Source organism: Coregonus clupeaformis, unplaced genomic scaffold (genome assembly GCF_020615455.1).
Source record: "Coregonus clupeaformis isolate EN_2021a unplaced genomic scaffold, ASM2061545v1 scaf0255, whole genome shotgun sequence".
Lineage (NCBI taxonomy): Eukaryota > Metazoa > Chordata > Actinopteri > Salmoniformes > Salmonidae > Coregonus > Coregonus clupeaformis.
In genome coordinates, this window is record NW_025533710.1 from 54,829 (window position 1) to 74,724 (window position 19,896).

The 19,896-nt window shown below is 44.3% G+C and overlaps 1 protein-coding gene across 1 annotated transcript in view; it reads left to right on the forward strand.

Moving 5' to 3' along the window:
• The first annotated feature begins 213 nt into the window (after positions 1-213).
• cadm4 (cell adhesion molecule 4) overlaps positions 214-19,896 on the forward strand; it is a 158,212-nt gene continuing 138,529 nt past the window's right edge. Inside the window, exon 1 of the mRNA XM_045214421.1 lies at positions 214-527. Within this exon, the coding sequence (XP_045070356.1) occupies positions 455-527 (73 nt within the window). The 5' untranslated portion in view covers positions 214-454. The remainder of the gene's footprint in view (positions 528-19,896) is intronic.

Sequence of the window (19,896 nt, forward strand, 5' to 3'; positions counted from 1 at the left end):
TACATTTTATTTGGTAGGCTATTAATGTTTGTTATCAATCAGGTTTATAGTAGCCTACCTACATTGATTGCAATAGTTTGTAGTATGTTCTGTCCCTTGTTTTCTGAACCCACCCTCATCTTGATATACACTCCTCCACCTGCTCCTTGCTTCTTATTGGTCAGAGAACAATTCCGAGTCCCGCCCTCCTCGCTATCTTTTAAATATATTTAAGTAACCAAGAAAAACTGTCGGAACCACGGTCGTTTAGTCAGGTCAACGAGAAAAAAAAGTGGGTGTATGTGTCTAGTAGTAAGCCATTTTTTTTTTTGTATGTAAAAAGACCCAGTGAATGTTGGTTAACAGAACCAGACACACTCCAGGCTTTATTCGCGGGTGAACCTGCGGGTTCACGTCACTTTCATTTCTCCAAGGAAGAGGATTATCAAAAAATAGATCAGCGGGAATATCAACGATGGCATTTACGGCGGTGTGGAACTACTGCGTTCCCTTGTCCATCATCACTTTGCTATCTCTTGTGGGGACAGGTAAGAAAATGTTATATTTGGAATGATATAAAGAATGGGCTATCCGCTGGTAAAGAAAGACGCAGAAACGAGAGCATCATACTTTCTGTAGGAACTTGCCCTGACCTTTTGTTGACTATTAAAGTTGAAAGGATTGTGTGACAATAATCTAAACGCTAAATATGCACGGCAGGCTATTTCATCCTATAAATGGGATATTTTGTCAGTGGATAGGACTGCGCGCTGCCTGCCTGGGACAGTGGTGATTGTGCATGTGCGATTACGCGCCTCCTGCGGTCCTATGTGAAGCTTTCTAAACCCGATGTGGTCTGTATCTCATTGAACACACATCGTTAATGTTTCACCTACACATCGATATATTGATGCTACATGGTAGCATGGTTTATTTTCTGTGTTTGGACAGGTAGTATTATATTTAAACATGCGTTGTTACGACCCCATATTGAAAACAAAAGTTAAAACTATTGACACCTTCCTACCTTCTGGCCAGTGTACAGATCTTATATGATATTGAATTGTACGTTGCATCGCCATCATACGCCATAACCTATACGTCTTCCACTTCATCATTTGTATCGACAGAACATAGTTGGGATACACATAACGGGATGCATAGGCTATGTAACCGCACAGTGTGAATATCGAATCAGCCACATGCCTGCTCATAACAAATACCGCAGCAGAGCAGAGAAGCCGACTACTACCACAACATCTCTGTCCAGTCAGTCACTGCTGACAGCATCCTCGGCCAGAGTAATTTCGCTTGCCTGGGTTCTGGAGACAAGACTGTCGCGGGGTGCTAGCCCAGTATCCCTAGCCTCATGTGTTCGTCTAATAGATTACTAGTCATTGCCTGCCTGTCACTGACATGACATTCTCCACATTATGTGTTCTGGAACCTTCAACACCTTCTTATCAGCTGCTCTGATATCTATAAATGTTGTATTGCAGAATGATAATTAAAGCCAGCAAGGCACCCTGAGGCAGTGCAGGAGCCTACTATGGGCCTCTCTCCCCTGCATGTCTGTGTGCCTAGGGATAGTCCCATCCTGTTCCGTTCTGTTCCCATAGGGACAGCCTATTTCATGCTCACATCCCATGATAAATGCATGTGCTGCACACTGGGGATTTGGATTAATATGACATCTCCAAGACAACTTGCTCTTTTTACTGCATGGCTTTGGTTACGCCATCTGTTTGTATCCGAGAGGAATTGCTTTAGCTCAGCTTGCATCAATGTTTATTAGAATGAGTTACAATTCCCATGATTCTAACAAAGGAATTAGAAGTGGGTTGTGTGAATAGTCTTGTTTTATAGGTTCCCATATGGTACCCCAGTAGCTATTACTAAGTTATATTACACTGTAGTGTAGGCTGATGTCATTATATTCGGTAATATTGATTATGCTTCTAGCAAGGCAGTGAATGGGTTAAGGTCTTGCTTCCATACTGTAGTGTATTGTCACAGAGCGGTGCTGTGCCTGCCAATGACGTCAACTGTTGGAGAAACATTAGTCTTTCCTCCATACCCCTGTGTGTATTCCACAGCTGCTGCACTATAGCCAAGAGAGGGGGAGAGAGTGATTTTATATGCATGAGTGTGTTAGTGTATGTACATGTATCCTTTACTGGAGTAAGAGAGAAAGGTGTGTGTGTGTGTGTGTGTGTGTGTGTGCTGCTTACAGTGCAGGGTTTTGCTAGAGCTGCAGGCTGCCTTGGCTGGGGCCTGGTTGGTGATCACTGTCATTAATCAAGCTAGTGACAGAGCTGGGGGGGTGGGGAGTCAGCCAAGGGGAGGAAGGAATCATGACATGTAACGTGGTCGAGTTTATGGGGAGCTGGAATGGGGGAGGGAGAGGGAGGAGAGCGATAGAAAGAGGGGGTTGGGGGAAAGGAGGAGAGGCAGAACTGCAGTGAGAAGGTGGAGTTGGAGAGATGGCTGGTTTTCAACACCCCTTCATCATACAAATCAGGACGGAAATCAGAAAAACTCATTTAGTGAGAAGGAGGGGGAGGAATGGAGGAGGGAGACGAGGGGAAGGGAGAAAAAGAGGGGCCTCTGACTATGGCAGGGAGAGAGATGGATGGATTGATTGGATAGATAGACAGAGTGATGTTAAGACAGGGAGGCAACCAGAGATGGCTACCTAAGAGGAAGAGGAGGAGAAAGAGAGGGACAGAAAGCGATGGAGAGGGGGGAGAGAGAGAGAGAGAAGGGGAGAGAGAGAGAGAAGGGGAGAGAGAGAGGGTGAGATGGAGAAGAAAAGCTGAGGCGAGGAGGACTTCATAGCGCGTGTCTGCTGGGCCAGCCTGAGGGACACACACACACACACACACTGAGAGCTCTGTATTGGGGTTCTGGTGTGTGTGTGGGTGGGTGGGTGATCCGCTACAGCTGCAGGCCAAACTGCCAGAGCATCCCCAGAGCAGAGCTCCTAATACTGCTAACTCCGCCTCTGCTGCTACCAGCACCACTACCACCACACTGGCCCCCAGCCAGTCTGCTATTACAGCTGCTCCGATCACCTATGGGCTTTTAATCACCTCCATTTGTTTATATGACTGCGTGCAATGAGAGCCATCCGTTTGAGCCCCTTGTCATCATGCATCTGCCCCATGGCTCTGCTAAAGGCACTGGCGGTTGAAAAACGGCAGCAATTGGATGGACTTGGGGGGAGAAGATTTGAATACCAATTATCGTCGGTGTGCATGCGTACACACCCACATGCGGCGAGTATAAATCAATGTCGGTGTGAGTCACCGTCTTATTCTGCCTTAAACACACTAACAAATAGGGAAGCAGGCATATACACCCACACACTGCGACTTCAGAGGACAGCTGACACAGTTTGCTCAAGTTTCTTTCTAATGCAAGAATATGAGTGATTACTCAAGACGCTCTGTCAGCCTGAGCCGTTTTTAATGCTTGTCAGGCATAGTTTGCATCATGTCAGAGTAGGATTCTCTTGTGCTTTCTTCTAGATTATGCTGGAATCACTAGTTCAGCTCACCACTTTGTTCTTTAATGCGTTGAAGAACTCTTCAACATAAGCCAAGATTTTACCCTTTGATCCAAACCTTTGAGGATAATTCTACTCCAAATAAAATAAAGTTGTCGACAATTTAATTAAAATAGTGGGACCTCCTCCCCTTCTCACACGCGTGCCGTAATAAAGACCTTGAGTGAAGCCAATGTTGGAATTTCTCGGTAGTACATCCTTATTTCATGATTCCTCTAGTAGGACTACATGACTGAAGAATCAAACGTTGGCATGCGGTGCTGGCGTGCCCGTCAAGTCAACACGATAGGGGCAATACTCAGGCTTGTTTGTATTCAGTCTTGCACGGCAGTATCACAGCAGTTTGATCAGCTGATTTAGTTTAAAGGCTAGCGGCTGTCAAAACAGAAGCTCTATCTCCTGCTCTACGGAACACTGAAGGGATCAACTCATAAACACATTTCAGTGTGTCGCTTTTCACAAAGTCACAACGGTGAACGAGAGAAAGAGAGAGAGAGTGAGTTACGCAGCGTAACGTGGGCGAGTTTTATTCTTCCCCCTTTCGGTTTTATGGTTCCATTACTCATGGACAGAAGAGTTCCTAGCTGACTGTTTAGTGCAGGTGATGCATTTTACTGTAATGATTGTCTAATTTCCAACTAGCCCACTGTCTCATCCATAACACTGGAACTATGGACATATGGGCTGTATCTCAAGTCTTCAGTATTTAGCTCTTTTAGAATTTTCTCCCTTCATCTACACACTGATCTGAAAACACAGGATATGTTAAAGAAACATGGTGGAACCCCATCAGGAATGTCTAGCTCATCAATGTCAGTGCAGACTGCAGACTGCAGAGGGAGAGAAAGAGAGGAAGCCACTTTGAGATTATTGAGATGACTTGGCCTCTATCAGACTTGGCCGTCAGTCACATGTCATAGTTCACTTCCTGTTTACTACTTACAGTAGCTGATCTGTCCTCAGTGAGAAGTTGACAGGATATAAATCGATTCTGGACACTGGCATCGGAAAGGCAGAAGGCAACCATGTTGATGATTTTAGTCAGATATCTCATTTATTTGTTTATTTTCAGTCCAATAAAAATAATATAAATTCAGGCCTTGTGAGGGATTATTAAAATAAGTATATTGACTTGATTGTTTAAAGCGGAAGTTAATTTACCATCATTGAACTCTTTTCAGAGAGTGATAAACATGCTAATCATAATGGTGATTTACCTAGGCTGTCCTTATGACAGCTCAGTTGGTAGAGCATGGCACTTGCAACGCCAGGGTTGTGGGTTCGTTTCCCACGGGGGGCCAGTATGAAAATGTATGCACTCTAACTGTAAGTCGCTCTGGATAAGAGCGTCTGCTAAATGACTAAAATGTAAAAATGTAAAATGTGTCTATGTCTGAATAGTTGGCTTTCCACCAACTTCTCTGGGAAGATTTTACGGTGAAGAGGAGATGTCAAGGACATCTTTATTTTCTGGCTCTCTCAGCCTGTCAATCAATCTCTTCTTTAATCTCCCACCGAGTGTCTGCTCTTCTCTCCTCCCCAGCTTATTGGTCGGTAAACTGCGACAGCCTTTTCTCATGTCCCTCTATATGTTCTGACCTTCTGTCCCTTGGGCCGGTGTTCTTTGTGTTCTTACCGCTGTCTGTCTGTTTGTTTTGCTGTTGAGACTGTAAGCATCGATTCCCACTTCAGCATCGCTTGGCACTCTGTCTAGTATAGGTGCTACTGCTGTGTGTTCTGTGTGTGCCACACTCTTACGTGAAGGACCTCGGAACTGAATTCAGCAATAGCAAGAACGAGGGACAACAAGAGAACTAAGGAGAGGAAGGAAGATAGAGCGAGAAACAGGGCTAATGAGAAAAGAGGATAGAGAGCTTGAAGAAGGGGAAGTCACAGAGGTGAACATTCCTTCCTATTGGGGACACTGTTGCCATGACTCTGGGTAAACACTTCCCCCTTCCCTTCGCCCCCCGTGCTTGTTTAACACCCTGTTCCACCCTGCTGACACCTGTCTCCGTGACTCCCGGATGGCCTGGCACTAACACTAACACGGCGGGATTGAGGGCCCCCGGTAACACTGTAACCACAGTGATTATACCCACTCAGACGCCGTTAGAGCCCTCGCCAGCCTTGATTGGATGATAGGAGCTGATTGAACTGAAAGGCCACCCCTCTCAAATTGGAGTGTTGGAACCTGGGTGCTGCTTGAGCACCGGAGCTAATACATGCCTCCCATTGGTAGATGAGGATGAAGAAAGAGAGACAGACAGAAGCACGCCCCACGCCCCACACACACACACACACACACACACACACACACACACACACACACACACACACACACACACACACACACACACACACACACACACACACACACACACACACACACACACACACACACACACACACACACACACACACACACACACATACACACAGACACACACATACACACAGACACACACACACAGACACACACACACACACTTCAAATCCCCTGTGATGAGGGGCTAGCCATCTTACATTGGAGTGTAAGGCACAACAGTGTAATGGGGCTAATACTGTCTCCCAATGTTAGCTCATGATGACTACAGTCTGAGTACAGATTCTGAATGGGCTATATGAGGGGCTCCTCCAGGGGCAGGGGGATGAGAGACACAGAGATTAGCCCAGGTGAGGCTACCTCAGCAGGGCATGACACGCAGACCAGTTCCCCTGGAGTCTGGTTCTGTTGGAGGTGGTTGATGCTGAGCAGAGAGGGGCAGGGAGAGGGTGATTGGAGAAGAGAGGATAGAGAGAGGAGAAAGAGGAGGGTATATATTGCTTTTCGCTGGGCCTGGGAAAAAGGGAAGCTGAGAAAGGAGGGAAGGGGCCCTGAGCGTACGTCACAGACCAGTGGAGCGGACCGGCAGAGAGCCGGGGTGAGAGATAGAGAGAGTCCAACAAATGAGTGAATGATTGCAGGATTTGGAGTTGAAAATGGAAGGATGGAGAAAGACAAGGGAGATGAATCTGCCCGTGCAGAGCTAGAGAAAGGGATGAAGAAAGAGGGGAAGGGAGAAGAAATACAAGGGAGAGATTATGAACGGAGGTGTGACCACAGGCAATGTACAGAGACCCAAGGTGGCAGAGTGGAGAGAGGAGTGGGAGAGAGACAGACGATGGCGATGTAGAGAGGAGTGGGTGTTGTGTAGGTGAACACAACAGACTACACAGAGAAAAGAGGCCCTGATCGATAAGCTCATTCTATACAACACACACACACACACACACACACACACACACACACACACACACACACACACACACACACACACACACACACACACACACCGTCTTGTACAGCTAACCTTGTGGGGACACAATTCAGTACCATTCAAAATCCTATTTTCCCTAACCCGTACTCTTATCCTAACCCTAATCTTAACCCTAACCTTAACCAAAAAACCTAACCCTAACCTTAAAACTAACCCTAGCTCCTAACCTTAAACCTAATTCTAACCCTAACACTAATTCTAAACTTAACCCTAAACCCCCAAGAAATAGCATTTGACCTTGTGGGGACCAACAAAATGACCCCAGTTGGTCCGATTTTTGTTCGTTTACTATTCTTGTGGGGACTTCTGGTCCCCACAAGAATAGTTAAACACGTACACACACACACACACACACACACACACACACAGACACACACACACACACGCACACAAAATTACATACACTGTTGTCTGTCATTCTCTCAGGTCGCAGTGCTCCCACTTACAGTGAGGGAAAAAAGTATTTGATCCCCTGCTGATTTTGTATGTTTGACCACTGACAAAGACATGACTGGTCTATAATTTTAATGGTAGGTTTATTAGAACAGTGAAAGACAGAATAACAACAAACAAATCCAGAAAAACGCATGTCAAAAATGTTATAAATTGATTTGCATTTTAATGTCAATCAGAAAGATTTCTGGCTCCCAGGTGTCTTTTATACAGGTAACAAGCTGAGATTAGGAGCACACTCTTAAAGGGAGTGCTCCTAATCTCAGCTTGTTACCTGTATAAAAGACACCTGTCCACAGAAGCAATCAATCAATCAGATTGCAAACTCTCCACCATGGCCAAGACCAAAGAGCTCTCCAAGGATGTCAGGGACAAGATTGTAGACCTACACAAGGCTGGAATGGGCTACAAGACCATCGCCAAGCAGCTTGGTGAGAAGGTGACAACAGTTGGTGTGATTATTCGCAAATGGAAGAAACACAAAATAACTGTCAATCTCCCTCGGCCTGGGGCTCCATGCAAGATCTCACCTCGTGGAGTTGCAATGATCATGAAAACAGTGAGGAATCAGCCCAGAACTACACGGGAGGATCTTGTCAATGATCTCAAGGCAGCTGGGACCATAGTCACCAAGAAAACAATTGGTAACACACTACGCCGTGAAGGACTGAAATCCTGCAGCGCCCGCAAGGTCCCCCCTGCTCAAGAAAGCACATACAGTGGGGGAAAAAAAAGTATTTAGTCAGCCACCAATTGTGCAAGTTCTCCCACTTAAAAAGATGAGAGAGGCCTGTAATTTTCATCATAGGTACACGTCAACTATGACAGACAAAATGAGAAAAAATATCCAGAAAATCACATTGTAGGATTTTTAATGAATTTATTTGCAAATTATGGTGGAAAATAAGTATTTGGTCAATAACAAAAGTTTCTCAATACTTTGTTATATACCTTTTGTTGGCAATGACACAGGTCAAACGTTTTCTCCAGGACCTTGAAATGCTTCTTACGAAGCCACTCCTTCGTTGCCCGGGCGGTGTGTTTGGGATTATTGTCATGCTGAAAGACCCAGCCACGTTTCATCTTCAATGCCCTTGCTGATGGAAGGAGGTTTTCACTCAAAATCTCACGATACATGGCCCCATTCATTCTTTCCTTTACACAGATCAGTCGTCCTGGTCCCTTTGCAGAAAAACTGCCCCAAAGCATGATGTTTCCACCCCCATGCTTCACAGTAGGTATGGTGTTCTTTGGATGCAACTCAGCATTCTTTGTCCTCCAAACACGACGAGTTGAGTTTTTACCAAAAAAGTTCTATTTTGGTTTCATCTGACCATATGACATTCTCCCAATCCTCCAAATGCACTCTAGCAAACTTCAGACGGGCCTGGACATGTACTGGCTTAAGCAGGGGGACACGTCTGGCACTGCAGGATTTGAGTCCCTGGCGGCGTAGTGTGTTACTGATGGTAGGCTTTGTTACTTTGGTCCCGTGTCTACAGTGTCTCATGGGGAACAAACATCATTAACCAAAAGCGGAATCGGTCAGGAAACACACCTCCAATACTGAAATCTCATTTTTCAAATGAGCAACAGAAAAATACGTGCCTATCGGCGTGCTCAGTCGCTCTTGAAGGGAAATCAGACTAACGTTTTTAGAAGGGCACCACAATGCGATGAGGTAACCGTCTTAGAATGTCTCCCAATACCCCTGTCTCAGTGCAGACTCATATCTACTGTCAATATGCCTGTTGGCTGTGGTTGTTTTTTGTCTTTGAAGGAAGGAGTTTTTTGGACTTGGATGAAACATTGATATTCCAGACTGATTGTGCTCCTTATTCACACCAGCTAATTACGATAATGGCGATAATGAATGATTTGGCTCCTAATGTGTGTTTGAAGTGGGGGAGAGGTGGAAGAAAGTTTCTCAGTTGGCTTGTCATTATTAGCTATTACCAACAGTGATATAATGCTTTGTTTATCTGAGCCGTCCCATATGCTCTTTCAACAACAAGCATGTCTGTTGATTGCTAGATTCAGTGAAAAGGACAACTGCTGCCACTAGATCAAACACACAAGATTGAGCAATATGGTTCTGGAGGGAGGCCAGAGAATTGTTGACTAATGCTGAGCCGATTAACCAAAATGTCAGTTTTTAAATTTTTTATAAACAGCTAATTCACCTACTTAGGTTAAATTATTTAAATTCCATTTTGTTCTGTTTTTTTGCGCACATTACACAGTTTCTCTAGAGATAATCAGATCCAGCCTGAACTGTGCGGGGTAGTAGGGAGTTGTAGTTTTCAACAGGCCAATATTCTACATAGTTTAGCGCATAAAACATGGTAATTAACTACAATGACTATAATCCATTGTGCATCTACTTGTCCGGTCTGTGATTCCTTTACGCCTGCTACAGAAGAGACAAGAATGCAGGATCATGAGGGGATATAGAGAGCAGCTGTTGCTTCACGAGGTATCTCTATCTGAAAATACATGATCAAAGTGATTGATAGTTGGTATTCAGCAGTCATAAAAGTATGCCTTATTTACTTTGAAGAACTACTAAAATAGTGATTTTGTCAGACAGCATAGACAGCAGCTCTGCCTAATAATTTAAACGAAACAAAACCGACCTCAAAAAGCACTAATCGCTCAGCACTATTGTTGACACACACCACTGTAATCTCTCTACAGTAGCATCGCTCTTAACCGCATGAATCACACCCAACTCTCTCTCTCTCAGCCTGAGACAACAGCTTTAGCGTCAGGAGTGAGCTTTGATCCGCTTCATTAGTAAACCATAAACAACCATTAATTAGGGGCAATTAATTACCAGGACATGAAAACAATCCTCGAAAAGTTAGCCACACTCAAAGACCCCCAAGCGTTCCAGAAGAAAGAGCAGGGGAGATGGGCCGGAGAGGGAGAGACTCCAGTGAGGTGCTAAATGTTGCTGCGGGGAAATTTACCGAGATGATTTTCTGGGCTCTTTAGAGATTGATAAGATAATCAATTCATGCAGTCCTTTCAATGGGAAAACAAAGCAGGGCGGCTACCTGCGCAGAGGGAAGAAAGGATCTCTGGCTACTATGGGAAGAGATGATCTCACCTCACAATGGAACTCTCCTTTTTTAAGGGGAGAGATTGTTACGCTCTGAGAAGTGCGGCCGGAGCTAAGAAAACGGCCAAGCACCAGCGACCTTGAAGATGGGTTAGTGCTTGTTGAGGTTATAGCTCTGTCTCTAAGGAGTTGTTTTGTCATGATGGTAAGAAGGTGATAAGGAGGTAGAGCTGGATTCACCTCATTTCAGTGAGTGTGGTGTGATGTTCTCTGGGCTCTCTATAGTGTACAGCGGTGCATGGAGAGATAGATGTAACGCTGCCTGCCTCTGTGGATGGATGCAGCCTCTCGGAGACGGTCCAGTGTGGCTGCAGATGCTGATATCTCCACGTTCATCTGAGAGGGTATATTGTTATCAGTGGCTGCAGACGGGCCTGGGCCCTCTCAGAGAGGACCCAGATATGGACATTAGTCAGCACAGCCAGAACCACAGGCAGAACATTAGAACGGTTGCCTGATCTGCCTTGTTGGGGAAATGGAAAATTAAAATTAACAGGCTTGTTTTGGCCAATGGATTTCGATGGAAAGACTCCACAAAGGGACTGGTATTCTAGCTCTCTTGTCTTTTCCCTGACTATGTTATTGGTTTATTTTGGACCTCTATCTCTCTCTCTCTCTCTCTCTCTCTCTCTCTGTTTCTCTCGTTCTGTTTCTCTGTTTCTCTCTCTCACTTTCTCTCACGCTCTCGCTCTCTCTCTCTTTTGCAGTTGCTCTCTCTTTCTCTTTTGCAGTTGCTCTAGCTTACCTTCCCCATCTCTCTTGCACATGGCTTGCTGAACTGTGCATTTTCCTGTGCTGTGCTGCACTTCTCAAAGTCGATATTTCCCCCATTGGCATTTCCCTCTCTACTTTCATCCACCTCTCCTACACTCCCTCGCTTCCAGCCAACCTCCCCTCTTTTCCTCTCCTGCTTTCTCCCTCTCCTCATCTTTCTCTCCATCTCACGCAGTCTCTCTATCCACTAAGTCTGAATGAAAGCGGATGGAAGCTCTTATTTACAGCAGAGGGGAAGTTTAGCTCCGTTTATAAACATTAATTTTTAATGAATCTTTCTCTGCAGCCCAATCCAGGATGATGTTGTAGAGAAACCAACCAATCTGTCTGATCTGATGCCCCTCTCTCTCTCTCTTCCTGTCTTTATTTCCTCTACCCTTTCCCCTCTCTCCCTTCTCAACTGTCTTTTTTCTCTCCTTTCCTTTCCTCTCCTCCGTCTACTCCTTCTTTAATTTACCCCGTTTATATTAGATCTTAATCTATTCAACGCAACAATTTCAAAGATTTTACTGAGGTTCATATAATTCATATAAGCAAATCAGTCAATTGAAATAAATTCATTAGGCCCTAATCTATTGATTTCACATGACTGGGAATACAGATATGCATTTGTTGGTCACAGATACCTTTAAAAAAAAGTTAGGGGCGTGGATCAGAAAACCAGTCAGTATTTGGTGTGACCACCACTTGTCTCATGCAGCGCAACACATCTCCTTCGCATAGAGTTGATCAGGCTGTTGATTGTGGCCTGTGGAATGTTGTCCCACTCCTCTTCAATGGCTGTGCGAAATTGTTGGATATTGGCGGGAACTGGAACACGCTGTCGTACACGTTGATCGAGAGCATCCCAAACATGCTCAATGGGTGACATGTCTGGTGAGTATGTAGGCAATGGAAGAACTGGGACATTTTCAGCTTCCAGGAATTGTGTACAGATCCCTGCGACATGGTGCAGTGCATTATCATTCTGAAACATGACGTGATGGCAGCGGATGAATGGCACAACAATGGGCCTCAGGATCTCGTCATTGTATCTCTGCGCATTCAAATAGCCATCAATTAAAATGCAATTGTGTTCGTTGTTCGTAGCTTATGCCTTCCCATAACATAACCCCACCGCCACCATGGGGCACTCTGTTCACAATGTTGACATCAGTAAACTGCCCACCCACACGACGCCATACACCTGGTCTGCGTTTGTGAGGCCGGTTGGACGTACTGCCAAATTCTCTAAGATGACGTTGGAGGCGGCTTATGGTAGAGAAATTAACATTCGTGCAGTCAGCATGCCAATTGAACGTTCCCTCAACACTTGAGACATCTGTGGCATTGTGTTGTGTGACAAAACTGCACATTTTAGAGTAGCCTTTTATTGTCCCCAGCAAATGTAATTGTTCCAGGCACACACACACACACACACACACACACACACACACACACACACACACACACGGACATGCACACTTTCATATACACACTATGAATATATATATATATATATATATATATATATATATATATACAGGCATAAAGGCTCTCTGTGTAGTTCACCTTGTTAATGTTATTGATGTTTTCATTTTGATTGATCAACTAATATAACCCACGATCAGGTGTCAATCCTCCCAATGCATTTCCTTTCTCTCTCTCTCACACTCACACCACACACACAGCCATTGTCTGACAACGCATCTTTATTGGGGGGGGCTCAATTAAGAAAGAGATGAAAGAGACAGAAAACAGGGTGCTATAGCGCTCAGCACTCTAGTCAATCACTAAGGGCCCGCAGCTAACGGTGTGCTCAACCACTCATGAAATGCTGTGAATGGCTGCAGGTGGGAGAGTGGAGCGCTTCCATGGAGATACCCTGACAATTACACAGCTGTAACTGACTACATGGCCCTGCCATTCAGACGCTGAGCTCCTCACCCACACACACACACCGCACCACACTCTCACCCACACACACACACACCGCACCACACTCTCACACACACACACACACATACCACACTACGCTCTCACCCACACACACACACACACACCACACCACTCTCTCACCCACACACACACGGCACCACACTCTCACCAACACACACTGCACCACATTCTCACACACACACACACACACCGCACCACACTCTCACCCACCCACACACACACATACCACACCACGCTCTCACCCACCCATACTAATTGTAATCTAAATCACACAAATAAATAGTTGTTATTTTCCCACACATTATACCACGCTTTCACCTACACACACACTCATTCACACATACAATGAGGCACACATACATGGATAAAGAAACTCACGTAAACACAGACACACATTCGTTCATGAACATGCTTACACCCCCACACAGACTTAGGTTCAGATACTAGTGCTGAGCGTTTAACCGAAATTACGGTTATTTTTCTTTTTTTGAACAATTTATTGACCGACGTCGGTTGAATTATTTGAATTCCGTTTCATTCGGTTTTTTTCTGTGAGCTTGATGTGCAGTTTCTGTAGAGATAAATCAGATAAAGCCTGAACTGTGCGGGGTAGTAGTGAGTCGTAGTTTCCAACAGGCCAATATTCTACATAGTTTAGCGCAGAAAGCGTGGTAATTAACTACATTGACCATAATCCATTGTGCGCCCGCTTAAACTTGTCCGGTCTGTGCGGAGCAGACACGGAGCCTGAGGGAAGAGAGAATGCAAAATCGAGAGGGATAGAAAGCAGGCTTCGAGAGCCTGAAAATACATGATGGAAGTGATTGATAGTTGGTATTCAGCAGTCATAAAAGTATGCCTTATTTGCTTTGAAGAACTACTAAAATAGTGATTCTGTCAGAGAATAGGCAGCAGCTCTATAGAGATGAGATGATGACTTAGAATGAAATAATAAAGTCATCAAATAAAATAAATATAAAGTAAAGTAATGTGAAAACATGATGGTTAATAAGTGATAAGCAGTAATGGGCATCATGGACTTTTATTCATTGTTTTATTATGTGTTGTTACAGCATTCAACCCACAAAATGCATGGTGCATTTAATGTTTGCAAAAATTATCAAAACCGAAATCCAAAACGGTGAATATTTTTTTAGAATCGAACCGAAACCCGAACCAACCTCCGCACTATCAGAAACACAATCACCCATCTCTATCACACATCCATACAAACACAGATTTACTCACCCACCCACATACTCACATACATACAGGTACTCTCCCATGCAGAGATGCTCCAAATCAATTACTCCTCTAAGATTTGTTCATGTACACAGTATACAGTGGGGAAAAAAAGTATATAGTCAGCCACCAATTGTGCAAGTTCTCCCACTTAAAAATATGAGAGAGGCCTGTAATTTTCATCATAGGTACACGTCAACTATGACAGACAAAATGAGAAAAAAGTTTCCAGAAAATCACATTGTAGGATTTTTAATGAATTTATTTGCAAATTATGGTGGAAAATAAGTATTTGGTCAATAACAAAAGTTTCTCAATACTTTGTTATATACCCTTTGTTGGCAATGACACAGGTCAAAGGTTTTCTGTAAGTCTTCACAAGGTTTTCACACACTGTTGCTGGTATTTTGGCCCATTCCTCCATGCAGATCTCCTCTAGAGCAGTGATGTTTTGGGGCTGTCGCTGGGCAACACGGACGTTCAACTCCCTCCAAAGACTTTCTATGGGGTTGAGATCTGGAGACTGGCTAGGCCACTCCAGGACCTTGAAATGCTTCTTACGAAGCCACTCCTTCGTTGCCCGGGCGGTGTGTTTGGGATCATTGTCATGCTGAAAGACCCAGCCACGTTTCATCTTCAATGCCCTTCTTTGTCCTCCAAACACGACGAGTTGAGTTTTTCCAAAAAGTTATATTTTGGTTTCATCTGACCATATGACATTCTCCCAATCCTCTTCTGGATCATCCAAATGCACTCTAGCAAACTTCAGACGGGCCTGGACATGTACTGGCTTAAGTAGGGGGACACGTCTGGCACTGCAGGATTTGAGTCCCTGGCGGCGTAGTGTGTTACTGATGGTAGGCTTTGTTACTTTGGTCCCAGCTCTCTGCAGGTCATTCACTAGGTTCCCCCGTGTGGTTCTGGGATTTTTGCTCACCGTTCTTGTGATCATTTTGACCCCACGGGGTGAGATCTTGCGTGGAGCCCCAGATCGAGGGAGATTATCAGTGGTCTTCCATTTCCTAATAATTGCTCCCACAGTTGATTTGTTCAAACCAAGCTGCTTACCTATTGCAGATTCAGTCTTCCCAGCCTGGTGCAGGTCTACAATTTTGTTTCTGGTGTCCTTTGACAGCTCTTTGGTCTTGGCCATAGTGGAGTTTGGAGTGTGACTGTTTGAGGTTGTGGACAGGTGTCCTTTATACTGATAACAAGTTCAAACAGGTGCCATTAATACAGGTAACGAGTGGAGGACAGAGGAGCCTCTTAAAGAAGAAGTTACAGGTCTGTGAGAGCCAGAAATCTTGCTTGTTTGTAGGTGACCAAATACTTATTTTCCACCATAATTTGCAAATAAATTCATAAAAAATCATACAATGTGATTTTCTGGATTTTCTTCCCTCAATTTGTCTGTCATAGTTGACGTGTACCTATGATGAAAATTACAGGCCTCTCTCATCTTTTTAAGTGGGAGAACTTGCACAATTGGTGGCTGACTAAATACTTTTTTTCCCCACTGTATATAGTATGTATGTATAAAGGAGTGCAGAGCGTGCTACTGGTGTTGGGAACACAGATTCAGTGGCTGTGTGACTGCATCTAACAGACTTAAACACTCCCATAGAGATGTTGTTCCACCATACACCCACACACAGAAACACACACGGAGAAACACAACCACACACATAGCTTAATAGAGATGAAGTTTCACACACACCTACGCATTTACATGTATAGGATTCATAAACATCTTTGAAATTAGCTGAGCTTAGAAGGCAGGAAGAGAGTAGCTTCTGTGGATTTAATACATCCGCCCTCCCCTCCCTCACCTCCAACTACCTTTCGATCGCATCTATTCCCCTCTATCTTTTATTCATCTCTTCATCTCTCAGCCCATCCATATTTCTCTCTTCCTCTCCTCTTCCTCAGATTTTACCACCACAGCTTTCCATTTGGCAGTATCTCTTCTCTCTCTCTCTCTCTCTCTCTCTCTCTCTCTCTCTCTCTCTGTCTCTGTCTCTCTCTGGCTCTGTCTCTGTCTCTCTCTGTCTCTCTCTGTCTCTCTGTCTCTGTCTCTCTCTCTTTTGCTCAGTGTCGGTAACGAAACAATTTTTGGGGTATTTTGTTCAAGCCTGTGTTTCTCTCTCTCCGGCCTCTGTCAGACGTTGGACTTGGCAGAGGGTGTGAGGAGAGGAAGACAGAGAGAGGGGGGATAGGGAGGAAGGAAAGGGGTGGTCCCAGCGGGCTGAGGGGAAAAGCTGTAAAGAGAGTGGGAAACACACGTCGGCTGGCTTTAGATTAATCTCATTAATTGCTCTTGTGAAATTTTGGGTTGTGACACACTTGTTATTGCTTTGTATTATTAATAAAAGCGTAAGGGGAGGAGAGGGAAGGAGGGAGACTGGGACAGGGGTGGGGGGAGAGAGGAGGAGGGAGACTGAGGGATAGAATCAATACATAGGCTTAGGAAGGAAATTAAAAGTGGCGCGAGGACAGAATGGGACAGACTTGGCGGGGCAGTTGGCAGGTTGCGTTATTAGTAGCGGCTGGGTTAATGACTGTTATTTTACAGGAAGAAAACAGAATAACAATGCAGGCAACACAATGCACTGTAATTGGCAGTGTGATTGGACCGTTGCTAGGTCAGCTGATTTCAAACAAATATGTTTTTCCAACCGAAAACAATGGATGAAATATGAATGACATAAGTCGACAAAAGGAAATGGGCTCTCTCGGTTCTCTCTATCTTTCTCTCGCTCTTGGTCTCTCTCTCTACCTCTCTCTCTCTATTCCCCAACCTCCCTTAACAGTAAATTAACTCTAGATTGTATTTTAAAAGGACGATTTACAATAACGTGCAGTAGTAATTTGCACTGTAAAAAATATTGTGCAAGTAGTTTCATCAGCTTTTTCAGTATTTCCAACATTATGTATTTTTACATATAATGTACTTACCTTTTAGTGTTTCACAAACACTAATATATTAAGTCAAGCATAAAAAATGCTAAGATCCAACTTAATTTGATCAAATCCAGAACTGTTATTGTACATTAGATCTACTTAATCTTTCTGATGAGTTACTTTCATTGATCGTGTCTTAGTGTTAAACATGGCTTTATGTATTTCATCGCTTGAAACCTGTTTCTACTTTAGCAGGAATTGTTGAGCGCAGTGCTCATTCCACTAGCACTAACTGGAGGTAACACTGGAAGCATTGTAGCTTGACGTATTTGTCTCTGTCAAGAGTGGCGCGCATGATCTTACTCAATTTGCCCGACGGTTTTGGTATCCATTCATCATGATCCATTACACCTCATAGCATAACAAACTGTTTGATACTAATATAGAAATGTGCTTTTCGTTCTTCAAACATGCATACAACATTGTGTAAAAACCACAATCCTCTGAAAACAGAGCCACATGGCAAGTTGTTGGAAGAACTTAAAATTCTTAACTTGAAAGGAAATATTGTGAAAATTGAGTAAGTTAAACACAATTTTCCTTGTAGTTGTTTTTACACACAATTAGTTGTTTAGATTATGCATTTATCTTATGTTGAATTCATTTTTTTATTATTTCAGGTTGGTTGAGCAAGTGAAGTAGAGTAAAGTACTACTTACTATAATTTACTAACCACCTCAATAATTTACTAACCACCTGAATCATTGTTTACAGTGTACCGGGCGTTAGGAATGGTGGACATTAAACTGGGGTGTAATTGCATGTAGCTGCAAAATTAAAGTAACCCAAATGAGAGTTTTCAATGTTTTCTCTTTGCACCGCTGCTCACCACATTGCGTCAGAACGTTCATCGTTGGATCATGGAAGAAACAATGTTTCACCATTACAGATCAATAGAAGAGTACACAATGTAGCGCAATCAGTCTATTTTATTCAAATGCTTTCTTCCATACCATGCTGCCGCCTACAGCGCTACAGCGTCTTCTATTCATAGATACTCATGCTTTACTTGAATTCAGCCTGTTATTGCTTTCAAGATTCCATATTAACATTTAACGAGCACTGTATCTGGAAGTGACATTCGTTCAATTATGTTGTGTGTCTCGCCATGTAAACATGCAGGAGAGATGTAATTCTATTTAATAGCCACATCTCTGGGATGGATGACAGGAATGGATAGAGTGAGACAGGCGGAGGATAGACGAGTGCTGTGGCAGAGGCCTTAGTGATCGAACTGCAGCTAGATAGCTACCATGTCTGTTTTATCTGTCCAACTTTTCTCAGTTTCTCTATCACTTCTATCTCTTCCACGGTTACACCAACGATGATCAAGACCCCGGTAATGATGAGGATGAGGGGGGCGCTAGAGAGCGTGCTATGGAGTAGACGTGCATTGCTAGAGCTCCGCTCAATTTTGAAATAAATTAATATTTATCTTAACCTCTCACAACCTATAACTTCAAACAAATATGACAAAGGGAAAAGGCAACAAAAAAGGGGGCGCTAAACAAGATAATTGGAATGAGATAGACAACGAACCAATTTCAACGTCGCCGACCCACGAGGAGCTAGCTGAAGAGGCTAGCTTCCAAGAGTTCCCCCACAGATCCTACTCAAAGTGACATACTGGCTGCCATAAACGCACTAAGCAAGAAGGTGGACACAAGGTTGGCTGATATCTCAAAGAGTATTGGGACTTTGGCCGAAACTGTGAAGGCAACCAAGGGAAGGGTGCACGAGGTTGAGCAGACGACAATCGATCACGAGGCCAGGCTACAGGACATAGAGAAACAGTGCGCAACGTTCAAAAATGACAACAAAACCCTGAAGGCCCGACTGGAAATGCTCGAGTCGCATTCAAGACGCCAGAACATCCGAATATGTGAGATCCAGGAGGACACGGAGAAAGGGAAACCCACTGAATTTGTCTCGGAGCTGATACCGGCATTGCTGGGGAGTGAACACTTCAAAACGGCCATCCTGATCGACCGCGCACACAGAGCACAGGCAACGAAGCCGGCCAAGGGCGGGCCACCAAGGCCATTCATTGTAAGGCTGCACTATCCCCACACCAGGGATCTCATCCTCAAGCTGGCTAGTCAAAAGTTCCCCCTTAACTACAACGGAGCCAGGGTGTCTTTCTACCCAGATCTTACCTTGGAGGTGAGGAACCAACGGAAAGAGTATGATGAGGTACGCAACAAATGCAGGGCGGCCAACATCCGATATGGATTCCTCTTCCCAGCCCGGTTTAAGGTGACAGTCGAGGGATCAACACGTACGTTTGACAACGCAAAAGAGGCAGATCTGTTCTTGACAAGCAAGCTCCCCGGCTGAGGATACAGAACGGCTGTGCCAGCAGGCTAAATGGCCAAATACAGGCCAGGAATGTGTGTGAATTGAATTTCCGGCCTATGTCTTTTCGATCAGAAGATCAGAAATTGGGACTTATAGGATAGGTGAGATGTTGTGGCTAATATAGCATTGTTTGGCATGTCATGTTTTAGCGCCACTCACCCCCTAACATGAGAGTTAAG